Consider the following 20,262-nt stretch of genomic DNA (forward strand, 5'->3'; position numbering starts at 1 on the left):
TTATCAAAACTTGCAATCGTACTTTCAAATCACTTAAAATACCTTCAGGTCAAACCATTCCAAATAGTTAAAATAATTTACCTTAATGAGATGTAAACTTATAAATTATCATCCCATCTTGAATCTCGTTTTCTCCCCCCCGCCCCCCACAACCCTCCCCCCAACCAAACAACCCCACCCACATTTTCTTAATTTGAATGTGTGGTCACGTACACCCTTTTTTAATTATAGATGTGATCATATTGTGTCTAGAGGTGGTGGCAGAATTTCTACTAAAAGAGTTAAAAAAAAAAGTTAAAAAATTAAAGGAGATTGTATAACCAGTAAAAATTGAACTAGTGACCTCATAAAGACTTCAAACACTCTTAATCATTAAGTTATGCTTTTGGCCTCTATCAAGAGAATTCAAAATATAATATATAAAGACACAAAACGAATTTTGCCTTATATGTAATATGTATAATGTAATTTTTGGGCGAAAGGAGTTCACCTTCTGCCCCTAAATCCGCCCCTGACTGTGTTAGTCACGAACGAGGCTTAATCTACTAAATGAACAGGTATTTTAATTTCTAATTATGTGCTTAATAATTTTCTCCTTGTCTCATGGTCTATATTCCAATCATCTCTATTTGTCACAGAGGTATGCTTATGGATTTTGCAAGTTTTTCTTTCTAGTAAGAAAAATTAACCATTAAAACTCTAAAGGGAGATTCTAAAATGAGAGATGCTGATTACAATAATAAAAACAAATCAATCCTTTATCAATAAGGGTCACTCAGAAAACTGTATTTTTGTGGCATGCACCCACTAGTCCTTGTTTAACTTGTTAGGTCTGTTGTCAATTGTCCTAACTGTGCAGATCATATCCATTTTGAAAAAGGGAATAACTATTAAATATAACCAGATCTTTGTCTGCTCAGATTTTAACTATAAAAGGGTAGTCACGTTAAGCACCTTGTATCCACTCTCACACAAAACTCGTTTATCCTTCTTCTCAACGTCTCTTTACTTAGCTCTTATCTAATCTTCTCAATCTCTCTTCTTCTTAATTTGTTGAAACTTTCTAGTTTTTTTGATAACCATGGGAAGTGAAGCTTTGGAGTTTTTTGCTTGTGATAATACTTTTCGATATGAACCAAAACGCATAACAATGGAGGAGAGTGATGATCTTCCCATTAATGATGGTTCTTGGTTTGAAGAAGAGATTGATGTTGATCTCAAATGGTCTTTTGCTTTGAACAGGTATATATATATAAATAAACCCTTTATCAGCGATCTCCATTCAGATTCTTCAGTGTATATATAGAAACTAAACTTTACATAAAATCTGGTTGTTTCCTAAATAAATATTAATTTGGGATGTCTATATATATAAGATACGTTTAAAACTTTTAAATTTGTTTGTTTTCCTATGTAACCTTTGTTATTTTGTTATTAACACGTCTTTTAACGTACGAGCTTCATTCTTTCCTATGATTCAAGTACCTTTCTTATGAGTTCAGTACTTCTATTTGCTCAGATGTCCCATCACAATGTGTGACCATCTTATTAAAAGCTTAAAATATTATAGTAAACACATAGAAATAATTATTTATTTAATTACGCCTTTAACAGCGTTATCAAATTAGTTTTTTTTGTGTGTAGATTCTTAAAAGGTTTTATAAGATTATTTCTTTAATTATGACTTTGCTTTTGGTACCTTCTCTTTCTTATACATACGTGCTCCTAGATGATACATGAAGCATAGTTCAACCTCGAAATGATTCTAGTACAGATCGAGGAGTCATACAAGCAACATGACTTGCCTACCATGGAAATTTGGTTTTGGGGGGGGGGGGGGGGCTCCTTTAATTTTTTCCTTTTCCCATCCTTTTTCTTATATTCATTGATAATCTAAAAAATATTCACATAATTAGATTACTTAAAAATCAACTATATAAATGCTTTAAAAAATGAGTCAGCATCTTGAAAAAAATATTTATGAATTATCTGTTGGAGTCACTATATATTTTTTTAAATCATCAATGGATTTTGATGACTTTTTACCCTCAAACGTCATTATGAGAAGATAAGATTAATTTGACGTGTATCTCTCGTAATGATGTTCGTATCCAATTTGCAGATGGCCATCATGTGTAATTCTCAGGTCCTCGTAAAGATTAACACTGTAATCTACCTGAAAGATTTTGTCAGATGATTTACTTTTTAAAAAATTGTATATTCCACGTCACTCATAAAGAAATAATTTAAATCATGTTCACACATGTCAAACATGATTATTTATTTACCACAGTAATTTATATTTTTGAGGTTAGATTTGGATAACGGGATGGCATTTGAATGACTAATTAAGTTTTGACTTATTATTTTTACTAGTGTGCTGCACAAAGGAACAAGCGAGTACCAAGATATCGCCCTTTTGGACACCAAGCATTTCGGGAAGGTTGATAAAATTAATTATTATTTTAAATTTTTTATTCGGTCTAATTCTTTAATGGAAAAGTAAGTTTGATCTATTCTTAAATATTTCTTATTATTATTGTTACTAAAATATAATGCATGGATGTAGGTATTGGTGATAGATGGGAAGATGCAGAGTGCAGAAGTGGATGAATTTATATATCATGAATGCTTAATTCATCCAGCTCTCTTGTGTCACCCTAAGTGAGTATTTAATTAATCATTCCTTAAGCATGCTTAAGGACATAAGCATTCTTACCTTACTTATTATGATGCCTTTTTGACTATTAGAATAATCATATTGGATTAGCTGTATAACTGCCAGGCTTCATAACCAAACACTACAAGAAAGAGAAGAATTAACGAATTCTGTCGTTAAACAACATATTTTCATCGCTAAACTTATTTAACGATGGATTAACAACGGATTACTAAAAAAAATCCTATTAGATATAGACTAGTTATCGATATATTAGTGACGAATTTTGTAGCCAATTGTTGTTTACTTTGAAAAAAAAATTCTTATATATCAATTTGCAGCCCAAAAAATGTTTTTATAATGGGAGGTGGTGAAGGATCTGCAGCAAGGGAAGCTCTCAGACACAAATCTATGGAGAAAGTTGTCATGTGTGACATTGATCAGGTAAATTTATTTATTTATTTTTATTTTGTTGAGAAGTTCAACACTATATTTTATTAGAACATACCGACAGCTAATTACTTTACTGGAAACCAACCCCAACAAAAGTAAGTGATGGTGTTTCAAGTGAAAAATGAGAAGTCAAATAAGAATTAGTATATCCTCTTTTACTGTACAAAATCTTGATTCTGTAAAAGAAAAACAAAAGGTGAATTATCCGTAAGTGTGAAATCGAACTTTATCTCTACTCTTTGGTAAATAACAGATTATGTGCCTCTATAAGAAGTTAAAAATAATAAAAAGTAGTCAAAAGAAGTGTGATTACTAAATATGCAAAAAAGACAATAGTATTGTCTCTAGCAGCTAATATGTAAAAATTGGAATAGAGGCCTAAATTTTGTTTGTGTGACTTATCTAATCCTAACTCCTGCTTATAATTCTATTGAAAATTTATAATTTATTAGGACATACCGACAGATAATTACTTTACTGGAAAGTGGAAACCAACCCCACTAAAAGTAAGTGATGGTGATTCAAAAGCAGGGGCGGACCGGAGCACAAAGACCGGGTTCACCGAAATTTGTTTATACTTTATACCTTATAAATATCTATAAATATCATATTGTGAACCCATAACCTATTGTATATTAAGTTGAGATCGTTGTAGGAACTCATTAACTTTAAATTCTGGATCTTTCTTTGTTCGAGAGAGAAGTAAAAAAAAACAGAATAATATATCCTCTTTTACTGTACCAAAAGGAAAACAAAGGTGAAGAAAAATTAAACACACCAATATGTAATATTAGTACATGTTCTTCAATCCAGCTTTAACCACTTGAATTACCATATTCCTTTTAATTTCTTATCACAACAAGCGTATATTATATTAAATTTACCGATAGTCCCTAATCCCTATTAAAGTTATAGCTTGAATTATTATGAAAAATGTCTTATACAAAGTATTTATTAAGTAATGGTACAAAAATAAAATAAAAAAATCTTATACAATTTTTTTAAATTTTTTTGGGACTTTTTTGCAGGAGGTTGTGGATTTCTGCAGGAAGCATCTAACAGCAAACCATGAGGCTTTTCGTAACAAGAAGCTTAACTTGATCATTAACGACGCCAAGTAAAAATTCTTTCTTTTTAAAATTACATACGCCCCGTATCCTCTCTGCCTTCACAAGTTAGAGGTAAAATTTGCGTACACACAGGGGCGGATCTAGCAAGAGTGAAGCGGTGTCACATGACACCGCTTCGTCGTAATTTTTGTTAAATGTATATATAAATAATCTGCAAAATACCATATAAGCTACATAAATTATTAGGTGTGACACCACTTGTCATCCACACTTCTTGGCCAGTTGGTATAGCGCTTGATTTCTTTAGGGAAGGTCACGGGTTTGAACTTCCTTGGAGAGTGTTTCATTCGGTTGTTAAACACTTTTGACTTTTGTTGTTTCTTTTTAATTTTGGGTCAATTAAATTATTTTGTTACTTTTTTATTCTTTAATTCTTTTACTTTTTTGTTAGAACTTCTTTAAATAGTTTTACTTTATAAGTGTACTCTATAAAATTATTCAGGGTTCTCAAATAGATACTTTTATTTATAATTCAACTTAAATTTTAATAGATTATCCTAAAGCATCTATCAAACTTTCAAAATCAAGTTTAGAATCTCAAAATTCATCTAAATTGGAAGAAACGGCCAATGGTCGAAGCAACATCGACAAAGTAAAGGAGTTAATTTAAATTCCTTAAAAGTTGACGCTAAAAAATTGACAACTCAAAAATATTATTTTTTGGAGTATAGTGTAACCAAATACGTGATCTTTTGCTTCTATAGTTACTTGATTCAAAATGAATACATTAACTAAGAGGAAGGAAATGTATTTTCAAGCATAAGATATACACCCGAGCGGATGCATCATGGTTGAAGCGCTGTCAAAAAGGTGTAATTTTTTTTTCTCTTTAAATGTAACACCGCTTATAAAAAATTCTGCGTACGCCACTGCGTACACACTATTCTCCAAAACTGGGATTGTTGTTGTTGTACATACGCCCGTGTAGTTTACCCATGTTGACTTTAAATTGATTTGATTTTGCATGAATGAAGAGCTGAGCTAGAGCAGAGGCAAGAAAAATTTGATATTATAGTTGGAGATTTAGCTGATCCAGTTGAAGGAGGACCTTGTTACCAACTCTACACCAAATCTTTCTACGAAAATATCCTCAAACCTAAGCTCAACGACAGTGGCATCTTCGTTACTCAGGTCACCTCTCAAGCTTCCTTATAGCTATTGTTCAATCACATTTATTTTATATATTGTTACTGGCAGTATAATAAATTTTTACATCGTTGGTATTACTTAAACTCTCGTACATTCAGGGCATGTGCATTATTTTTCAGGTTACTAATTCTACTAATTATAAATAGTTATCTTTAAAAGGAAAGCCTTGGAGTAACGGTAAAGTTGTCTCCGTGTGACTTATAGGTCATATTTCGAGCCGTAGAAGCAGCCACTAATGCTTGCATTAAGGTAGGCTATCTACATCACCCTTAGGGTGCGGTTCTTCTGCGAATCCTGCATGAACACATGATGCTTTGTGCACCGGCTATCCCCTTTTTTATGATAAATAGTTATCCCTAATTACCTTTAGGGTGACCTGATAGCGTAAAAAAATAATAATCATGCTCTTGTTGGATTACTCAAACTGCTAGTCAATATGCAGGCTGGACCAGCAGGGGTTTTCACACACAAGGAAGTTTTCTCATCCATTTACAACACAATCAAGCAGGTCTTCAAATGTAAGTCTCTATTGTGGCTGCAACATCTTCTTAATTTGAGTTTTAACACTTCTTTCTACATATTACTAAATTTTTAATGTTGATGCAGATGTGCTGGCATATACAGCTCATGTACCCTCTTTTGCTGATACATGGGGATGGGTTATGGTTAGTACTAAGATTCAGATCAAATCCTAAACTAAATATTAGTTCAATATTTGCACAGCTAATAACTAACAAAGTTGGCACTAATTTGCAGGCTTCTGACCAACCATTCTGTCTTGATGCTGGAAAACTGGACAAGAAAATAGCTGAAAGAATTGAAGGGGAACTCTTATATCTTAATGGTGCTTCTTTCTTCTCCTCCACCATCTTGAATAAGACCGTTGCCAAAACGTAAGCTCTATCGATTATTTCTTCTTATTTTTGGTATAACGAAAGAAAATTTCATATAGATAATAGTTATAAGATACTTAAAAAGAGTTATACTTTGCCATTACAGGCTGAAGAATGAGACTCATGTGTACACTGAAGATGATGCAAGGTTCATTCATGGACATGGAGTGGCATTCAGAAATTGAGGCAACAAATTGGTGGGGGAACTGTACAGTCAAGTGTTTGGAAACAAAGAAATATGAAGTAGGGGGGTGTTGAAACATTGAGAGTTCTCTCAAAGAAAGTTGTTACTTAGTAGCTTTTGGTTTGGTTCAGCAAAATAGGCTTAGGCTTCTTCTGGTTGTCCTATGACTATACATTTACTATTTTATGTACTGCTCAGAAATGAAAAACAAAAAAAGACCTTTTTCCAATCATATGTCATATTTTACATATTTGGTAAATATTACTTCTTGTTGTGTTTTACAAGTACCCCCCATACCCCTTCACAATTTTTATTTCCTAACTGAACATGAGAAATGAAATGGATGCAACAACAACATCCCAGTACAATCCCACAAGTGGGGTAGAAATGAATGCAACAACAGAAAATATTAGAATCACTTGTTGCTATGTCGTTGTTAGTGATGACTGATGATCACTTACTACTACTAATAAAACTAAAAAAAAATGACAGAAAATAATCAAGAAACATGCTCATACTGAGCATTGCCTGTAGAAAGAAGCAAATCATAGTACTAATATTGAATTCCACTTTCTAACCAAGAGCTTGTAACTTAATGGCATTCAACACTGAGGGCAGCCAGCTAATAGAAGAATAGACATCTTGTTTGATTATCTGCTGCAAATTAAGCTAGATTAAAGTTTCATGAGTTGTATTTTGTAGACAACTTTTCGGCGATTATGGAAAGAGTCTTATTGCTAGAATAAAACTATATTTTACACTTAATTCCACTAACAAGATGCATAATCATCAAACTGAATCAATCAACCAGTCTCCAAGCACTGTATATAGTGGTAGTACAGTCCCTCCCAAACTGGTCTACTCTCAGGAAATGTTTGAAACCCGAGAAACAAGAGACAATAAGATTTATTCTATAAAAGATCTTAACAACTGCATCCAATCACAAACTACACAAAAATTGTCCCTTTCTTATGGAGATTTATCTAGATACATAAGAGGAAGAGAAGGAACTTTATATATCCTTTCTCTACTCAATCTAGAAACAAGATCGAACATTATTCTGGTTCTTCTCCAACACTCTCCTTAACTGTATTAACACTAGAAGAACAAGTATCGGTATATAAAATAGCACGTTTGGACCTCATACACGTGCACTAAACTCTAAGAATCCTTATTTATTTTGTATCCATAAGTTCATTTTGGTTTCACAGTAAGTTTCTGTGAGCAACCTAGGTTAGCCTTGATGAGGTTGTTTTGCGCCTCATGTTCCAACTTTCAGACATTTACAGGCCATCCTTTACATTTTCCTCATTCTATATCTACTATTAAAGTGTTTACACAACCACTCCTGAGTACTCCATTTTAAGACTTGAGTATGATTAGACCAAGTGATTCCAGATATTGCAAGCGATTCATATTAATATCCTATCCCTCCTCAGACCAACGCATCCATTAAAACTAAGGGTGTAACATCAAGAACGATTTAACTTATATATGCTGCAAGTATAAATAAAGTTTTTAGGGGTCGTTTGGTATGAGGTATAAGAAGGTATAAAGAAAAATTTAATACCACCTTAATACTCTGTTTGGTTAGCAAACCAGGTATAAGTTATCCCGGTGTAATTTTAATACTGGGATAACTTATACCTTATAGAATGTGGGGTAATTAGCACCGGTATAACTTATATCTTCTTCTTAGAAATTATACAATTGTCATTCTTAATACAACATGCCAAACAATGAATAAACAACAATCCCAGCATAACTTATCCCAATATAAGTTATACCGGCATAACTTATACAATGAATAAACAACAATCCCAGCATAACTTATCCCAATATAAGTTATACCGGCATAACTTATACCAGTATAAATCGTATTCCAACCAAACGACCCCTACAGTGTCAGTGATACTCAACATGTTGTAATAGGTAATAAGCCTTAACTTTTAGTTACTAATCTTACTCTTTATGAACGATTATATATAATTAACCGTTCATTTACACTGTGAACATATAAAATCTAATCAGAAACAGAGAAAGATCACAAATTGGAAATACAGAATCACAAATTGATGACCTCTCAACTTGGTTGCACTTACTGTAATACTAGCAATATAATATGAACACAGTTTGACGTCATCATTTCTTGAATTCAAAATACTTTAAATTCATTGATAAAGAGTATTAGCACATACAGTAATACAAACTAGAAATCAGAGAGAGTTTACAAAGAAACTTAACAGATTTATCATGACATTTGAAAGGCTTAAATTAACTTCTCTTAACAGGATCAAAGTTGGAAACACCAACAATAGCTCCAATAATGGCAGTAAGCACAACCCCACCTGACACTATGCTGAGCAAGAAATTCTTCAAAGATGGTGAAAGTCCTTCAGCAGCCTGAGCTACATCTGGCACCACCATTGAAGCTGTCAAAGCAGCTGCTGTTAGTCCAGTAATTGCCTTCTCCTTCAATGAAGCTGATATTTCAAGCTTTGATTTTGAGACTTTGTTCACAAACACTGCCTTTGATGGATTCACTGGCAATGGCTTAAAGAAAGCATCTGAGGTTGGTGTAACCCTCTTTTGGCTTGCTTTGGTCACTGGCATAGCCATGCAAACTGAAGCCATTTTTTTTCCTTTTTTTTTTCTTCTGATCTTTCTTTCTTCAAGATTTCTCAGAGATAATGGAACAGAGGAGGAAAGAAAGGTTTTTGCATAGGGTAAAGGAGAAATGAGAGGTGGAGAGTGGAGATTTTCTGCCTACGTGGCAATCTAATGTTGTCCTACGTGGCAACTTCTAAGCCATCTTATAGGGGATAATGTTATCCAGCAAGATTTGATGAGTCTCATATGGTGGAATTATGAGTGTCAAACGGGCGGGCGGGCGAGATATGATTCGGGTCGAAAATGGATAAATTATTCGACTTAACCATATTTAATACGGATAAAAAACGGTTTAACCGGCAGATAATATTGATAATTATATTATCCATGACTTCTTGCATATGATTACTTTTGGAAGAATTCTTAGTCTCCCTAACTTGAGGAACTCTCAATTTGAAACTTTATAAATGTAAAAGTTAGACCCCTTAGTTATCTATTGATTATCTACTTTCTAAATGGATAATACGGTTCTTATTCATATTTGACCCGTTTTTAAAAAGTTTGTTATACGATCCATTTTCAGTGGATAATACGAGTGGTTAACGGTTTTCTTTTAACAATTTTGTCACCCACGCGTGAAATGAAAGAGTATCATTCGTGAATAGCCAAGAGTGCGACAATATGGTTCAATAGTTTAGTATAGAGATTTTAAGATATTCACATAAAAACAAAACCAATTTAAATTTCAACCAAGATAAATGAAAAATTAGCAGCCCATTAGTCATTGGTAAAGAAAAATGTAGGCATCATAAAAAAAAATAAAAATTAAGTGGCTTATTCACTGTACTATCTTTTTTGATGAGTATAACTTATAGTAAAATTTATTCATAAAAAATTCATATTTGACATTATAATTGGATTAATTATACGTACCAACATTGTAAAGAACTTATACAATAATAATGTAATTTAACTTATAGCATGAGGTGCATAGATATAAGTTTGTGATTGGAACTGAGACAAAAATTCAAATTGGAAAATAACCATAAACGTTGAGACAACAACGATGGTAAGGCAATAGGAGGAACTTGCTCAACAGATGCATTACAAAATACAAATTTTGGATATATACACCCAAGTCTCACAACTAAATACACTTGATACTTGTTCAATTATAGTCTTTAAACTAGCAGGTTGTGAAAACAATTTTCACTTTGACTACTCGACTAAAATTTACACTCACACAAGAATTTTATATCTTACCCACCAAATGCAATACAGTTCTAATTGAATTTCAAAGATCTCACTTACTGTTAAAGCGCATTTTGTGAAATGTTCTCTAGCTGTTAGAAATAATTGTCGGGAAAAAGGGGGAATTTTCTTTTTTTGGGAGAATGATTTTAACTCTGGAAGAAAAGGATTTGCAATCCTTTGCCTTACCACTTAGCTATGTCAATTGTCATCGCCAAAATGCTACAAATACAAAATATGTAGATAAAAACTTTCAAACTGGCTTTTTAATTCAAACAAGTTCACCGCAAGGGCTAAGTTTGCTGTTGGCGTTTTGTCATCCATATCAAAAAGAGAATCTGAAACATTAAAGAGAAGCTAAGGTAGAAGGTGAAAGAATATGTGGCTCTGTAACATAAAACACTGAAGCACACAAGATTTTCCAATATTAAAACATCACAAAGAATTATTTCTTGCACAAATGGCCACTTGCACACAAAATGTTTGCAGATGAAACTTTTATGTTACAAATATTATTTAATGTAGTACACAGAAAACCAAAGGAGACGCATAGCTTGTCAGCTCTATTATTGTGGGAAAGAACTGCTCAAGTCTTTCCTCATATAAATCTCAAAGAAAAAAATTCATGATACTTTAGATTTACGTCTTTGGGAATGTTGATACTGTTGCGGAAGCCAAATGTATATAGTGTGAATAAGTCACAATTACTATACCAAAAATTATGACAGCCACCAAATAATAAATAAGACAATAAAATAACAATAAAGGAAACACCAGAATTTACGAGGTTCGGCTAATTTTGCCGACTCCTCGGACACAACCAATATTTTATTCTACTCCAAAAATACAAGTGAAATAATACTAAAGAGAGAAGATACAAATGCCTTAAACAGATGAGAAGACAAATGAGAGGTGTGTTTAAATCCTAAACATTAGGCCTTCTTTTATAGGGAAAATTTCCTAACCAAATGGCTAACCCACCGATGTGGGACTTCGCCAAATTCAACAAATCTCCACCTTGGCAAAATTCCACATCTTCAATCTTCTCTCAATAACAAATTTTGGTTGTGTCTTCATCTTCAATCTTCAGTGTTCAACAATGTTGATCAAATCCAAACAATGTTGAAACTTGACCGCAGTCACCACTTTTGTCAACATATCAGCAGGATTCTCTGTGGTATGAATTTTCTTCATCGTGACTCCACCTTCTTCTATGATTTCTCGTACAAAATGATACCGAACATCAATGTGCTTCGTCCTTGCATGATAAACTTGGTTCTTTCGCTAATTGAATAGCACTTTGACTATCACAAAAAATTGTGATACCTTTTTGTTCAACACCAAGCTCCTTTAGCAATCCTTGAAGCCAAATTGCCTCCTTCACAGCCTCTGTAATAGCCATATACTCTGCCTCTGTTGTAGACAAAGCAACTGTTGACTGCAAAGTAGACTTCCAACTAACTGGTGCCTTTGCAAAAGTAAACACATAACCAGTAGTTGATCTTCGTTTGTCCAGATCACCCGCAAAATCTGAGTCACAATATCCAATTACAGACTGATTATCTTCCTGCTCAAAAACTAACCCGACATCTACAGTATTATGAATATACCGTAGAATCCACTTCACAGCTTGCCAATGCTCCTTTCCTGGATTATGCATATATCTGCTAATAACTCCAACAGCTTGTGAAATGTCAGGTCTCGTACAGACCATTGCATACATCAAGCTACCAACAACATTTGCGTATGGTACCTTTGACATATACTCTCGTTCAACTTCATCCTTTGGCGACATAGTAGTACTCAGCTTAAAATGAGGAGCAAGTGGAGTACTAACTGGCTTAGTCTTGTCATCTATGCCAAAACGTTGAAGTACTCTCTTCAAATATTCGTTTTGAGATAAACAGAGTTTCTTTGAACGTCTATCTCTTATTATCTCCATGCCAAGAATTTTCTTTGTCTCACCTAGATCCTTCATCTCGAACTCCTTCTTCAGTTGAATCTTCAACTTATCAATTTCTTCCGAATTCTTGGAAGCTATCAAGATATCATCAACATATAGGAGAAGATATACAAAGGAACCATCTTTAAGCTTGTGCAAATACACACAATGATCGTATTTGCTTCTCTTGTACCCTTGCCACAACATAAACTCGTCAAATCACTTGTACCATTGTCTAGAAGATTGTTTCAATCCGTACAACGATTTTTCAAGTTTGCACACCATATTTTCTTTTCCAGCAACTTTGAATCCTTCTGGCTGAGTCATGTAGATTTCCTCCTCCAAGTTTTCATGAAAAAACGCAGTTTTTACATCCATCTGAACTAGTTCCAAATCCAATTGTGCTACCAAAGCCAACATAATTCTAATGGAGGAATGTTTTACAACTGGAGAAAACACTTCATTGTAATCAATTCCCTCCTTTTGAGCATATCCTTTGGCCACCAATCTTGCTTTGTAGCGAACATCTACTTGGTTAGGAAATCCTTTCTTCTTTGCAAATACCCATTTGCACCCAATTGCTTTCTTTCCCTTCGGGAGATTGGCCAATCTCCATGTATGATTCTGATGAAGGGACTGTATTTCATCATTCATGGCAATCCTCCACTTATCTTCTTCTGAACTTTGGACAACGTCTTTATAAGTAGTAGGAACATCATCAGCTACAATTGAGGTTGCACAAGCAACCGTCTCTATGAGACGAACATGTTTCGTTATTGTTCTTTTTGGCCTGTTGGTTGCTATTGATTCAAGTTGTTGTTGAGGTTCCTGAGTTGGAATCTCCTCTACTGGCTCTCCTTCCAGAGGGTAATCTTCATTTGTTTCCTCATCTGCTTCTTGTGTAGGAAAAATAAATTTTCCCTCAAACTCCACCTGCTTAGAAGCACCTTCATTTTGTTTGGTATCTTCTGTTACCTTATTTACCATAGCAGATTCATCAAAGGTAACATCCCTGCTGAATATTACTTTCTTTGTCATAGGACACCATAAGCGATATCCTTTGACTCCAGAAGTAATTCCCATAAAAATAGCCTTCTTTGCCCTTGGATCCAATTTTGACTCTGTCACATGATAATATGCAGTTGAGCCAAACACGTGCAAAGAGTCATAATCTACAGCAGACTTTCCATACCATTTTTCAAATGGTGTCTTGCCATCAATAGCAGCAGATGGTAAGCGATTAATGAGGTGGCATGCATATGTAACTGCCTCAGCCCAAAATTCTTTGCCCAAGCCAGCATTGGACAACATACACCGTACCTTCTCCAGCAAGGTCCGGTTCATACGTTCTGCCACTCCATTCTGTTGTGGTGTATATCTAACAGTGAAGTGTCGGACGATGCCATCATTTTCACAGACCTTATTGAAATGATCATTTTTGTATTCACCTCCATTGTCTGTGAGAATACACTTGATCCTCCTGCCTGTTTGATTCTCCACCATCGTCTTCCATTTGAGAAAAATTTCAGCACTTCATCTTTGTTTTTCATTGTATACACCCACACTCTTCGAGAAAAATCATCAACAAAGGTTACAAAATAGTACTTCTCACCCAATAAAAGTGTTTTGGAAGGACCCCAAACATCAGAGTGTACATAATCCAAAATGTCTTTAGTATTATGGATCGCTGTACCAAATTTAACCCTTGTCTGTTTCCCTTTGACACAATGCTCACAAAACTCCAAGTTGCAAGCCTTGACTCCTTTTAACAATCCTTGATCTGATAGAGTTTTCAAGGATTTTCCTCCAGCATGTCCCAAGCGCATGTGCCATAGCTTGGTTGCTTCTGCCTCTTTGTCGTCACTGGATGTCACTGTCGCTGTCCCAATAACTGTACTGCCACAATAGCGGTACATATTATTATTCTTCTGATTAGCCTTCATTATCACTAGTGCACCGAAACATACTCTCATCACTCCATTTTCTGCAATGATTTTAAACCCTTTTGATTTCAGGGCTCCCACAGAGATGAGATTCTTCTTCAAATCCGGTACATATCGAACATCTGTTAATGTTCTGATCATTCCATCATGGTTCCTTAATCGTATTGAACCAATGCCATATGAGGTAAGAGGGCTGTTATCCGCTATGTGGATGACTCCATATTCTCCTTCTTGAAATTCCATAAACCAGTCCCTGTTGGGACACATATGATGGCTACAAGCCGAGTCCATCAACCATATGTCTGATGATGTTAATGACTCTGTTGTAACTAATGAGAAGTCTGAATCATCACAATCAGCTACATTTGAATCCATAATGGCCTTTCCATTGTTATGTTTGGCCTTATTCTTCAACTTCGGACAGTCTTTCTTCCAGTGCCCCTTTTCTCGACAAAAGGCACATTCATCTTTGCTGGGTCTGGATCTTGACTTGGATCTTCCCTTCTTTGTCCTCATTTGACTTTGAGGACGACCCCTCACAAATAGTGCTTCTCCTTCTCCGCCCTTCTGTTTTTCTCGCTTTCTTTGTTCATAGCTGTACAAAGCCGAACAAACTTCTCTGAGAGAAACTTCGTCATTTCCATGGAGTAGAGTAGTTTCAAGGTGCTCGTACTCATCAGGAAGTGACGCCAACAACATCAAGGCCAAGTCACCATCATCATAAGTTGTATCCATATTTTGCAAATCTGTGACCAACTTATTGAAACTGGTGATATGTTCATTCATCGTGGTACCAGGAACATAGGTGAAGTGAAACAGTCTCTTCTTCATGTACAATTTATTTTGACTGTTTTTCTTCAAAAATTTATCCTCCAGTGCTTTCCATAATTTACTTGCAGAAGTTTCCTTTGTGTATGGATATTTCTACTCTCTAGCAAGGTAGGATCGAATGGTACCGCAAGCAACACGGTTGATAATTCTCCAATCTTCTTCTCCAATAACATCTGGTTTCTTTTCTTCAATGGCCAGATCTAGCCCTTGTTGAAAAATGACATCTAGAACCTCGCATTGTCACATCCCAAAATGTCCGGACCCGTCAAATATTTCTACCGCAAATTTCGCATTTGACACAATTCTTGTCATAAGCGAAGATGCCAATGATGACGTGTTGTTGACACTTGATGTAGATTCTTCTTGTCTATTGTCTCCCATATTTGACACAAATATTATTTAATAGCTGACGACACAAATCAAGATTATTTCCTTTCTGGTGTGGAAGATCAGACTAAACTGCAACCACAGAGCATACTCAGACAGAACCTTGACTCAGTTACCAAGATAAATCTTTTCTGATGTGGAAGATCAGACTATGTTGCAACCACAGAGCATACTTAGACAGTACCTTGGCTCTGATACCAATTGTTGCGGAAGCCAAATGTATATAGTGTGAATAAGTCACAACTACTATACCAAAAATTATGACAGCCACCAAATAATAAATAAGACAATAAAATAACAATAAAGGAAACACCAGAATTTATGAGGTTCGGCTAATTTTGCCTACTCCTCGGACACAACCAATATTTTATTCCACTCCAAAAATACAAGTGAAATAATACTAAAGAGAGAAGATACAAATGCAATGCCTTAAACAGATGAGAAGGCAAATGACAGGTGTGTTTAAATCCTAAACATTAGGCCTTCTTTTATAGGGAAAATTTCCTAACCAAATGGCTAACCCACCGATGTGGGACTTTGCCAAATTCAACACTTACTGCTCTTTGATCGAGAAGATGAACTTCCTGGGGAAGAAGATCGTATTTTATATTAAGCTCGTCAAACATTTTCTTCATTTCGAGGCTCAGCTCAGTTCTTGTCTGTTCATTTCACAAAAGTTTTGAAAGTTCATAGTATAATTGAAATAGAGTACCATTTTGATTTTGTTCATATTTTCAATCTCCTTCACCACCACGTTGTGATTGGATGCCAATATTGGGGAGTTTTCTCCAAGTACCTGATAATTCAACAAGAAGAAAGGTGAAAAATAAAAAACTTGAGTGAAAAACGAATGATATTACAAGGTATAGGGCAAAACTTATACAATAAGATATCCTTATCTACATCACGTAGTTGCGAGTTTGCATTGTCTTTGAACAGGGTTAATCAGTTTTTCCATGAAAAGAATACTGGTCAACGACTCGTGTTCAAACTGTAATATGCTTTCTCAAATTCTAAACTTTAAACTGATTGCTCTTGTAGAATAAAGCCTGAGCTCAAATTCCAAATTCATGGTATATGTTGGAGAATAAAGCCTAAGCCAAATTTTAAATTCAAGGTGTTTCAGTAATCAGAAAGAATCCTACTCCGCCTTAACATCTACCTGTATCTCTCTCGACCCATAGGGAGGACTTGGACATATGTAGGATCCAACTGCACTAAGTTAGGCTCGGGGCTTGGACAGGCCCCTAGTTGTCGTAATAAACCCCAGCTTTCAACATTTCGAGAAAGCTAAGGTTTTAGATGAATGTTCAACAGCTAATTTTCAGATTCTAGCTAGACTATTTTAACTTTTGGATTCGCTAAAGCCACATCAAGAAGTATCTTACAAATTGCTGCAGAAGTCATATCTTTAATTTTGAATGCTGTGCTTTTGTCCTAATAAATTTCCAGGGATAATAGACTACAAATACCGGAAAAAGAAGAGAAGAATTTTCTACTTACTTCTTTGTTTTCTCTTTTAGAGCTCCTATCTTTTCCACAGGTGTCCTGTAATCAACGGAAAACTCAAAGGCATCACCCATATCAGGACTTCTGTAGAAATTGCTGATTGGCTTGACGGCCAAAACTGAATTTGGGTAGTATATCTTTTCGTTATCAAACCTCAAGAATACTGTGGTCAGGATATTCATTTCTTCAACAATCATCTGCAATTTGCAAGATAAAAGTGTGAATCAATAAAGAAAATGCAAAACAGCAAGAAGATGCAATTAGCAGACATTACCTGAACACCATCAATGACACATCGATCACCAACATCAAAAGGATGCATCACAAATACGAATATAAAAGCTTCAAATATAGTCTTGCAAGTATTCCCAAAAATAAAAGCAGCAACCACGAGTTGTGACGACAGAAAGACAATCACTTTAGTAGTCGCTATCCCCACCAAAAGGAGCTAAATGATGATTATTATGACAACCAGAATGCATGTCACGATCTTGTTCAATTGCTTCACAGCAGTTTTTGTATCATTCAAAGCATGCGATAGAGCTCTTCGTCCTTGATAAACCTTAACCTGATATGCCAAAAAGGACAAATGTGCCAAATACTCATTCCACGACTGTCTCAGAAGGAGAGCCCTAATTGTGCTCCCCTAATCACCAGAAAAATGTCTAGAATTACTTTTAATTTCTAGATCCTAATATTCTGCATCATGTTGGCAATTAAATATCAGACGAAATGGATCTAGTTTAAATCATGCCTAAAGTTTTTCTAGTAACCAAATCTGATTTAGATTCTTTTATATCGGTTTGCCAGGCATAATCTAGGAAAATGAGTAAGTTGTGAGCATACCACCCATTCCGTCAATGATTTCCTATCAATCTGTCCAGTTTCTGCCACATCTATCATGGGGAACACAATATCGACCTCTTCTTTAATCAAGAATCTCGTAAGGTCATACTCATCAATGTACCTAGACATCCAAAAAAAAATGAATCTGAATCAAGAGGGATAACACTTGCTTACATTTAGTCGAAATGTGACAAATTAAAACATCAAAAGCCATGTTTAAAATGCCAGTGTTTTCTTACCAGGAACCGGGCGATGCAACATTCCTGAGAATGTGATAGGCAGCAGCAATTGCTTCCTCCTCATTGTTGATCTCCTTATCTGCTTGCTCACCACCTGCATAATAGTCATTCTCACCGAGCGAGCCAGAGATAGTGGAAAGTCCTGAGTTAGATATTACATCAATTAACGTTTTCATGGTCCATGCAGAGACCTTTTCTCGCTTCATCTGATGAAGTTTATTGATATCAATCACTGCCTTTTCTTTATTTTCCTTCCCATCTTTTCCCTTCTTTGTTCTGCGAAACTAAATTGACCGGAGGCACTGTTTGATCTCCCCGACATCTGAGCAGACTCCATAACTGGGAGTCCTGTTAGACTCAGTAGAATATATTGATGAAACATTGACTCTTGAATCCGGTCAAAGAATGTGTTTACGTGGAAAGAGGCAGCCAAAATCTTTAGCAGCAAAGTCTTCAAGAGCCACAAGAATGCACCAATAAGCAAAGCTGTAATAGTCCAGGTAATAAAATTAGTAACCATCTCAGCGGTACGCGACCGTTCCTCGTTTGAGAAGAGCAGAACCCATGTGAGAAGAACCAAGCTAAACCAAATGCAGACTTGAACACTTTTCTTTAAACAAAAGACAAAATACAACACCTTCTTCCTCAACAAAAAGTTCAATTCTATCAACAAGGCAACAAAATGTATAAACCATTTAGTAACCAGCATGCCACTAAAGGTCACCATAACAAGGACAATCCACTTCCAGATCCTCAAATCCCAAAGCTTCCAATTTTGGAACTTTTTTACCAGTAAACTAGCAAGTAAACAACCTAAAAGGCAAAGAAATAGCAGCCATTGAATCAGCACTTTTGCTTTAACTCTGTTATACTTCAACTTATTCCTTGAGTTCACTTTCTTATATATCTCCTCATCTTTAAATGTACTACTGGAACCCATTTTAGCAGTAGGAGAAGCGTGATTAGATACATTCCTATTGGTACAGATTGTTCGCCGAATCTTGATTTGGGTTTCGAATACGTACATCTTGCAAGGGATTTTCGTCGAGTGAGAGTTTCAGTGGTGGGGATTTTGGGTGGTTTGTTGGAGCTTGGGCTTGGGCTATACCTTGCAACTTCAGGTGAGGAATCACTGACTTGGACTGTTGATTTTGGTGCAACAGGACTTTTAGAATCCTTTTGATCTCCAGAGATCATGACAACCACTTCACCACAGGGGGGTTTTCTTGTTCTCTGCCATGCTTATCTCCCCACTAAATTTTGCAACTTTACCATTTGTATCCATTCCACCCAAGCTAAACATCAAAAAACCTAAAGAAATAGAGAGAAGACAACATGTAACACGTCTTGATCATTCGTGGTTCAATTTCACAATAAATGTGTACCTTTTACTTGGTTGTGGCATTTATGATTATTGAAAGAATCACACATTGCAATAATGAAGAGAATTTGAATACTCCCTCCATTTCAATTTAGATGAGTTAGATTGATTCGACACGGAGAGAAGAAATACTTTTAAAATTTATGGTCTTAAAAGTTTTAGGTAAAAACTTTATGGGGTCGTGCCATTTGCGTGGTTACAAAAACTTCTTAAAATGGGTAAAAGAAAAAGTTTAAAGTTGAATTATTTTCAATTATAAATATGTGTTATTCTTTTTTGGACAGACTAATAAGAAAAATGTGCATCTAAATTGAAACTGATGGACGGAGTATTTGCAAACATTAAGTACCAAAGTACTACTATGACACTACAAATTCAATGCTTGTACCTAACCAAACCAACGTTTAACAAAACAGGCTCACACACACGGAGGTAACCTGGTTCATCAATATCTTGATCGCCTCACTGGGACATATACTATTAATCATGCGTTTGGATATAGTATATTCTAACAATTGTCATAGTTAAAAGTCTAATTGAGAGATTGTTTGGATATATACTATTAACCATGAGTTTGGTATAGATATAATATTTATTATTAAATAATTATTTATTTAGTTTTAATAAAGTTTTAAATAGATCATATATTAGTTTGTGTCCTTTACTTATATAGTAGATGATTTAGTGTATAAAGTTTAGCTTATACATGAAAGATTAAATCATCGGTTCTTATAAATATAAAGTTTGAGTTCATAATCTAACGATGGAATTGGACAAACCAGCATGGATGATTGTAGCACAAGATTAATATAATTTATAGAAAAAGGTCAAAGTTGCGCACTATCAAATATTATT

General features: G+C 35.0%; 2 protein-coding genes and 1 pseudogene across 2 annotated transcripts; 1 reads left to right on the forward strand and 2 right to left on the reverse strand.

The window, feature by feature from the left end:
* The first annotated feature begins 946 nt into the window (after positions 1-946).
* On the forward strand, positions 947-6,697 carry LOC107790611 (thermospermine synthase ACAULIS5-like). Its single transcript, XM_016612562.2, has 10 exons — positions 947-1,242; positions 2,377-2,443; positions 2,570-2,664; positions 3,001-3,103; positions 4,141-4,229; positions 5,217-5,373; positions 5,834-5,909; positions 5,998-6,056; positions 6,148-6,284; positions 6,391-6,697. The coding sequence occupies exons 1-10, from the start codon at positions 1,082-1,084 to the stop codon at positions 6,467-6,469; spliced, it is 1,023 nt and encodes a 340-aa protein (XP_016468048.1). The 5' UTR covers positions 947-1,081; the 3' UTR covers positions 6,470-6,697.
* A 1,916-nt stretch (positions 6,698-8,613) lies between these two features.
* On the reverse strand, positions 8,614-9,186 carry LOC107790612 (uncharacterized). Its single transcript, XM_016612563.2, has one exon. The coding sequence runs from the start codon at positions 9,100-9,102 to the stop codon at positions 8,743-8,745; it is 360 nt and encodes a 119-aa protein (XP_016468049.1). The 5' UTR covers positions 9,103-9,186; the 3' UTR covers positions 8,614-8,742.
* Positions 9,187-15,750: 6,564 nt separating this feature from the next.
* On the reverse strand, positions 15,751-19,375 carry LOC107775172 (mechanosensitive ion channel protein 10-like; annotated as a pseudogene).
* Positions 19,376-20,262: the final 887 nt, after the last annotated feature.

The sequence above is a fragment of the Nicotiana tabacum genome, chromosome 1, assembly GCF_000715075.1.
Source record: "Nicotiana tabacum cultivar K326 chromosome 1, ASM71507v2, whole genome shotgun sequence".
In the NCBI taxonomy this organism is placed as follows: Eukaryota; Viridiplantae; Streptophyta; class Magnoliopsida; order Solanales; family Solanaceae; genus Nicotiana; species Nicotiana tabacum.

Excerpts from the sequence above, each read along its gene's own strand:
- LOC107790611 (XM_016612562.2), top strand. The coding sequence starts at position 1,082 with ATGGGAAGTGAAGCTTTGGAGTTTTTTGCTTGTGATAATACTTTTCGA. Across the intron at positions 2,444-2,569 it reads ACACCAAGCATTTCGGGAAG|GTATTGGTGATAGATGGGAA; the intron begins GTTGATAAAATT and ends GCATGGATGTAG. Across the intron at positions 4,230-5,216 it reads TTGATCATTAACGACGCCAA|AGCTGAGCTAGAGCAGAGGC; the intron begins GTAAAAATTCTT and ends GCATGAATGAAG.
- LOC107790612 (XM_016612563.2), bottom strand. The coding sequence starts at position 9,102 with ATGGCTTCAGTTTGCATGGCTATGCCAGTGACCAAAGCAAGCCAAAAG.